This window comes from Poecilia reticulata, linkage group LG6 (assembly GCF_000633615.1).
Source record: "Poecilia reticulata strain Guanapo linkage group LG6, Guppy_female_1.0+MT, whole genome shotgun sequence".
Lineage (NCBI taxonomy): Eukaryota > Metazoa > Chordata > Actinopteri > Cyprinodontiformes > Poeciliidae > Poecilia > Poecilia reticulata.
This window is the reverse complement of record NC_024336.1, coordinates 20,623,101-20,630,541: the sequence shown is the minus strand read 5'-3', so window position 1 is coordinate 20,630,541 and position 7,441 is coordinate 20,623,101. Positions and strand designations below refer to the sequence as shown.

Here is a 7,441-nt window from a genome sequence, read left to right as displayed (position 1 = left end):
AACATCTGGACTAATACCGTTATCCTCTTAGAAGGGCAATGCAGCAGATGCAGCAAAAGGCTGGTTAAAGAAGAACCATGACTGGTTTTGTTAATCTCACCTTTACCGTTTCATTTACAATGGGATGTGCTTTATTCCCTATTGGTTTGATCACCAAGTTGTGATTAATTTTAGGGCAAATTAAGGGCTTCAATGTAAAGAAAAAAAGAACTGTAAAACCTTTACTTCTCATTCATAAAAACAATATTTATACACTAAAAATTGTGCCCCAATTATTAATTAAACATGTCTGCATTTCAGCCAGGGTCCTCGTGCCTCTAGTCTCTTTGGGTCAGGTGTGGAGGAGGACGTCGTCCTGACTAAATCTGCTCCTATCGACCCGGTACGAGCGGGCCGAGGTCAGGACTGAACATCGACGAGTTTCCTCTTGCGGTAGTTCAGAACCAGGCTGGAGGCAGTGAGCTGTGCGGCCTGGCCCTTCTCCCAGCACTGGAAGCCGTTCAGGCCGTTCTGACCGGACCTGAACAGAACCTTCTCCAAGCAGTCCAGTCGCCCCACCAGCACAGATGTGTCTTCATTGTAGGCATTCTGGGAGGAGTCCATCGTTCGCCTAAAGCGGCCGATGAACGTCTGGAGGGACGACAGAGTGAGAAGGTCACAATCGCAGTTTGTAGTAAATGTATTTTAATATGAGTGATGCTTTCCATTTTTTTATTATTTTTTTTTTAAGTCGATCCCATCTGGAATTTTTTTCTTCTACAGGCAAAATTGTTTAAAAATGTTAGAAGAAAAGTGGAAGAGGGCGATGCTGCCTCTCAAAATAAATGTATTGGTTTGCTGCACCCTCTAGTGGTGATAGAGATCAATAACACTGCCTTGCCTTCTGACGTTTGGTAAAAAGGAAATGGAGCAGAAAAGACATCTGGGCTGCTAAACCTGTATCAGAATTTTGATCTAAATATCAAACTTACAGGTTAAATTAAAGATAACTCGTTCACGCACTGAAAAGGTAAGAAAATGCCTGCTGTTGGTGGCAGTTAATAAAACATGCTGCCGTGTACGCTTGGTAAATTGTAAATTAATGAAGAAACTTATTGGCTTCTGTCCTCATCAGAAGTGAGCAGGTTTGTCTCCTCACCTAAAGGTCAGACACACAATTAACAATCTGCAAAGACGTCCCACCTCCTCTAAGACGAACATAAATCACAGCAAATGACATCTAATCAGTGTACATTTGTCTGACTGACAGCATTTATCGTTTTCCACTGGGGGGTTATCTTCAGAAACGGACTCATGCTGGTAACTACTGCACTTCCACCCAGCCGCTCATACCTGTAACAAGGCGTTTGCGATGTCTGGGTTTTCCGGACTGTCAAAATGCAGCATCTGGGAGCCCAAGCCGTAGTAGTAGGGCCCCATCTTATGCAAGTCCACCACGTTGGGGTCTGCCGTGAACACGGTCCTCCAGCCTTCTTTGTAGATTTTAGGAAGCTCCACAGACAACACCTTCCTCTTCTTCTCATATAGACCCTTGCAGAGCCATAGAGGAAGCTCCATCTTTGTGCCCTGAAAGGAAAGAAAGAGCGCTTAGTGTAGTAAACAGGCTCTTAGGCGCCAACAGGCCGCTCTCCAAACTGTTGTTCGTGAAGGCAAATGAGCCAAATACAAATACCTTAAAACATTTTTTTTTCAACTCTTCGTGATATTCAATCATTCAGCTTTAATATGTGCTTAATTCTGTGCTTTGTCACATGTAGATTTAAGTCTTTCTCTGTGCTTGACATGCCAGAGACAGGGTTCAAACTGGTCAGGTTATGAGTCCATCACAAAGATACATAGAACTAATAACTAAGGGCAGCTCAGTCACTAATTTTCCTAATATTCATGTTTTTGGATTGTGGGAGAATCCAGAGGACAGACCCACACATGTACAAAAAACAAACACACAAAAAAGGCATGAAATGCCACAGAGAAAACACCTGATCATTATGACCTAACTACAAGGCAACAGTGTCATATGTTGGGTCCACTTTAAAGGTATGTTAGTTTAATGAAACACAAAGACAGAAAACTAGATTCAAAGGTTCACGATTTCAAACTTTTTTTGTTGTATTTTTTGGCATTCTGAAATGTTTCGAATCCAACAAATTGTGATGTCAGACAAAGACAATCTTGTTCAATAAATTAAACTAAGGCTAATTCATAAATATAAGGTTGTTTATATCTATGTAAATAAACTTTGGGGGCGCTATTCAATCGAACAACTGAAAAAAGTAATTGTGTAATTTGAATAAATCGGATTATAAGTGACTAACTTCCCAAAAAAGTTGAGTTTTGATTAAAAGTTAGCCAAAGAAGATTACATTTGCGCCGACTTTACGAGGGAGTAGTATTTATTCTTGAACACCAAAAATGTAATTTTTAGAACAGCAATGATTAGTTAAAACGACTAAAACTATTAAAAACTAAGAACACTGAATTGAGATCGGCGAGACGTTCGGTTGAATTCCATATTATTTATGCCTCAGTAACTTTTAAGTACATAATAAAGTAAAGACAATAATTTAGAGATAAATGCTGTGCCATAGGTCATTGTAGTTTAATTTTGCAGAAAACTCAACCAACCTCTGGAATGTCCTGTGAATCACTAGACTTCTCCAGAAATCCAAGTCGGGGGAAAACGCACTCCGTCCGGACAGGCAGTCTCTCCTGGGAGAGCAAAATGTCGTCGAGAGACAAAAAATTCTCCTCCATCCCCACACCGGGTGGTACGGGAAAATAAGATGGTGTGTCCATGTGAGTAAAGGTGAGACCAAAGATAAACAAGGAACGGAATAAAAACAATTTAATTCTCCCGTTTTACAGCGCTTCCACCACACTTCCTGGTTTTTGGCGCCGGAACAAATAAACCAATCACAACGCTGGAAACAAGAGCGACAAACAGACGGTGCGTTCTAGTTACCTCGGAAGTTTGAAATCTATTTCTGAAAATAAGTCACATCCATCTTGGTCTTGGAAGTTGGGAATCCACTAAAAGGTACTAATACTTATTCCAAGCTATTGAATATTGGCAGAGCAAGAGTAATATATTGAAAGTTATTCTGTGCAATTTAGGTATTAAAGGAGAACGTCCACAAATGCCTTACACAGTACCTTTAGTGAGTTGGATTCATAGTTGGAAATTAAAATGTTCAACTTCCATTTCACAAAATTAACTTCAAGTTTGGAATTTTAGCTTAGAAAGCTACCACCTCATGCTAACACTGGTTCAAATCCAAATATGACTGCTTCTAAACGTCAACAAAATAATGGGTTTTCATTGGGATTTCTGACAGCTTGTATAAAAGACTGTGATAAACATTTTAAGTATAATTTGTGGACATTTTTATTGTAGAGTTCAAATTCATGAAATAAAGATAAAGTCACTGATATTGGTATGTGCAACACATTGTATTACAGATACAACTGATTTTTCAACTTGCAACTAGAAAGCTGTTAAATTGGGGCGATGTAATTCCCACATCAGACTAACAACTATATCAAAATAAATTTAGCAAAACATGTGAGAGATTTGATGAGATATACATTAAATCTGTATATTTAAGGTATACAGAACATGCGGTTGGACTTGGACTTGGACCTTGAGGTTACTCTGGGATTTCTCACTTCGATTTTTCCAACTTTGAATCAATGAAATACAACTAGATCAAATAAGTTCGATGTAAAGTCATATATGGAAAACACCATGAGTATCTGTCTACTGAACTGAGCTCTGAACTTATACAGCATAATGTCAAATTGACTTCTGTGATATGTTATGAGCATTTTCTATATTGCAAATTATTTGAATAAAATATCCTGTTATTGAATACAAATAACATATCATATAATTGCAGTTTTAATCAGTTATTTAATCAACAGGATTAAAATACCAAAATAAAATCATGTGTAATAATATTTTTGACCATTGGAGGCCAGAATATCACCACGAATAAAAATAGGGTCCCCTTATAACCAGTTGGAACTGTTAAGCTGTAACCAATATGTGAACTGTAATTATATTAGGTGCGTAAAAAGAAAGCACAACAAGAAGTAGCTAAAAGTTAGACAGTAAATTCAACCTTGAATTTCCATCCAATTAAAATGCAGCACTTGTCTCACTGCCCTCACCTTCTCTCTGTCACTTCTGATAACATTCATCAGCTGATAAATGAGGAATGACAGCCAGTCCAGACTGTAATATTGTATTTTCTCCTTTGCCAGGGTAAAATCAGTTCACAAATCTTGACGACAGCAAAAACAGTTCAGTCATTTTTCTTATTTTGACATTGCTGATTCTCAGACACATCCTTCAGGCGCCACATTAAGGTCATTAGACACGTGGCCCAACTTCCACCTCAACAAAGTGTTTCTTCATGACTCAAGAAATTAAACAGCTCATAAATTATAAGGATTCAAATGACACGAGGCTAGAATTAATAACTGGGTTGCCGGCTCAAAGCTGTCCGTCTCAGTCGTGTCCTTGGGCAATACACTTCAGCCGCCTTGCCTGCTGGTAGTGGTCAGAGGGCTTACTAGTGACAGTGAATGACAGCCTCGCTTCTGTCAGTCTGCCCCAGGGCAGCTGTAGCTTACCACTGTCAGTGTGTGAATGTGTGCATGAATGGGTGAATGACAGAATGTAGTGTGGAGTCCTATAAAGCACTATGCTGTAGCATCACCATTTACCATCTACCAAGGTCCTTGTAAGCAAGGAATGAGCTGTAACAGCATCATGACTACAACTGCTTTAATATTAAATGAGGAATAATACGGAACGAAAGCCCCAGTGGGACTGAGCGCTTTGTGCCAGAAGCGAGTTGATAACGCTTTCAAACTCCATTAAAGCTGCATCAGATGCTGTCACACACACCGCCTGTGAGAAGTGGCTGTTTAACAGGACATGAAACTGGATTCATACTGTAAGGTTTTTTTTTTTTGTTTTTTTTGATGTGACACTCTCTCAACATCAACCAGCAGCAGGAAGCCTTGTGATGGACAGCAAGGAAGTGGTCTCGCTGTGTAAGATCCACATGCGACTCGAGTGGAGTCGCACACGGACGCGCATGTTAAGTTTTCTCAACGGACATTGATTTGAAGCATCGTGAAAGATTTGAAGCACTTAAAAGTTTGCAGCAGCCTATTTTTTGTGGTATATTTTTCTTTAAAAAAAAATAAATCAGACTAAGGACAGATATTTATTGTGCTAAACAATGAGCATGATATTTCAGACAAACTCCACATATCCATTTCTTTTCTAAATACCTCTTTCTGTTGGATTAAAATGTGATTTTATTTTTCTCTTACTGATTTTTTTTTAGCTCAGTAACACTTACATCTGAGCACTTTGGAGGCTTTCTAAAGTAGTGCAACTTTGCTCTAAGCAAAAAAGAAAAACCCAACAAAAAACAGCTATTAATACATTTTTAGAAGTGGGTTTTCTAGGAAATGTAGTTGAAGATTGAAATAAGATAAAAATGTGTTACCTCACATTTCGATCTTAGAAATAACTCCTCATCTGCGATGCCTCCACTCTGAGAGCTTCCATCAGTGACTTAAAATGACTTTATTTCCCACTAAAACTCACATTCATCTTGCTGTAAAAGACGCATTTGAAACAGAAGGGAAAAAAAAGCTGAAAATACTTTTTTTCATCTAGCACAATTTATTCCACCATTTGTTTACAGTAGCTTTGTAAATGCAGTTTGTACGTAGATTCGTAGTAGTCTTCACACATCAGCTCTTGGCATTCTGAAGAGTGAGTAACACCTCACATGATTGGAATATTAAACAAATGTTGTTAAATATGAACAAATGAATAAATAAGCCCCGTTTCAGTGGCTCCACAGTGGAACAACAAGAGTCCTTTTGAGGGTCCGAGTGCCTCGCGTCTCCAGTCGCAGACAGATACATCTGTTTCCAGCAGAAACACAATGTGGGGGAGCTGACTGTAGCAGAGACCAGGAGGCCCCCTTTTGATTTGCAAACACACATGCACAAACAGTCATGGAGGGATTACGGGCCAACAGAGCAACCAGAGAACAGAAGAGGGAAAAGAGGACAGAGAAAGTCACACGAGTCACTTTGAAGAATCCAAATGCAGTTGCCTTACGCGTCCTAATTTTTGTTTGTTTATTTAAAAAATTTTGTAAAGGCTTTTGCAGAATCTTTTTGCAGCCCATTTTTGCTTTGAGTGACGCTCTAGTTTTCTTTAAGCGTCTTTATCGTTTATTTTTACTCTCCCTTGTTAGAGTAGGGAACAGGTCATTTTCAATTTCATATTTTTGCAGATTTAGTTATCTTGTACTCAATCTTTTCAGATATCAGAAGATGCAATTGCTGCCCTGGGACTTTTTGTACTAATCAGGAATATATAAATACATATCTGCTTTCAGATCACTTGGGTAAAACTCGTACTTTCCTTCCTATTTTAAAATAAAAGTTCACAAATATACAAACAACAGAGGGTCAAGTTTGAAGCAGACAATGTCACAAGCTGACAGCAATTGGACGTAGAGACCACAGTCAGATTTGACGTTTTCATGAGATGGCTTTTCCAAATACCTTGAAGACATTCTTGATATCAATGTTTCTTTGAACATCGAGTTTTATGGTGAAATATTCTGTGTCACGATCAGTCCCAAACACAGAAATAATCTTCAGTTTAACAAGGAATACTGTAATATTTCAACAATAATAATATTTCATTGCATCCAACTGTGCTGTCGCAGTGTTGTACATTTTTTATTTGGCTTTGTCCTCCTTTTGCTGTTTTTTTAAATATTTATTTTAGGTAGATGATCTGAGGTGTAAGCAAATTTTATGACTTCCCAGAAATTTTATGAAACTCTTATAGGACATGTTAAGAAATGCATTGCTTGTTCATTTTTATAGGTGTATACTCTATCCATCCATCCATCCATCCATTTTCTATGCACCCTTGTCCCTTAGTGGGGTCGGGAGTGGGTGTGTACTAAAATATTTATTTGAAATGAAAAGTTAAAAAAAAGTCATTAAAGAAAAATGTAAAACTCCTTTACTGCATCTGTGTTAAACAGATTAAGTGTTGACAGACATTTCAAGCATTTGTTTGTTGGTTCTTTTGATGGGTATGACCTTTCCTAAGCAAGAACATTACATAACACCCATAGAAAAAGGCTGCAGTTTTCTATTGCTTGGACAAGTTTTACAACACTTACAGTGATATGCTTGGACACAGCACTCTGTGACCAGCAATCTTCTTTCACAATTACTGTCTATGCTTTGCTCTCCATGTGGAGGTATCAGTGACTGGCTGCTGGACAAATAATAAATCAGTTTCTCTTTTTGAATCGTAAGTGGGCCTCCAAATGAAAAAACAAAAAACAAAAAAAAAAAAACAAAACAAACAAACAAACAAAAA

General features: G+C 38.2%; 1 protein-coding gene across 1 annotated transcript; it reads right to left on the bottom strand.

The window, feature by feature from the left end:
- Nucleotides 1–208: 208 nt before the first annotated feature.
- gins3 (GINS complex subunit 3) lies at nt 209–2,904 on the bottom strand. The gene is made up of 3 exons (XM_008411758.1): nt 2,626–2,904; nt 1,333–1,566; nt 209–630 (listed from the first exon to the last, which is right to left on the bottom strand). Exons 1-3 carry the CDS (start codon nt 2,794–2,796, stop codon nt 400–402), a joined length of 636 nt encoding a protein of 211 aa, XP_008409980.1. The 5' UTR covers nt 2,797–2,904; the 3' UTR covers nt 209–399.
- Nucleotides 2,905–7,441: the final 4,537 nt, after the last annotated feature.

Excerpts from the sequence above, each read along its gene's own strand:
- gins3 (XM_008411758.1), bottom strand. The coding sequence starts at position 2,796 with ATGGACACACCATCTTATTTTCCCGTACCACCCGGTGTGGGGATGGAG. Across the intron at positions 1,567-2,625 it reads ATTCACAGGACATTCCAGAG|GGCACAAAGATGGAGCTTCC; the intron begins GTTGGTTGAGTT and ends CTTTCCTTTCAG. Across the intron at positions 631-1,332 it reads TCGCAAACGCCTTGTTACAG|ACGTTCATCGGCCGCTTTAG; the intron begins GTATGAGCGGCT and ends TCGTCCCTCCAG.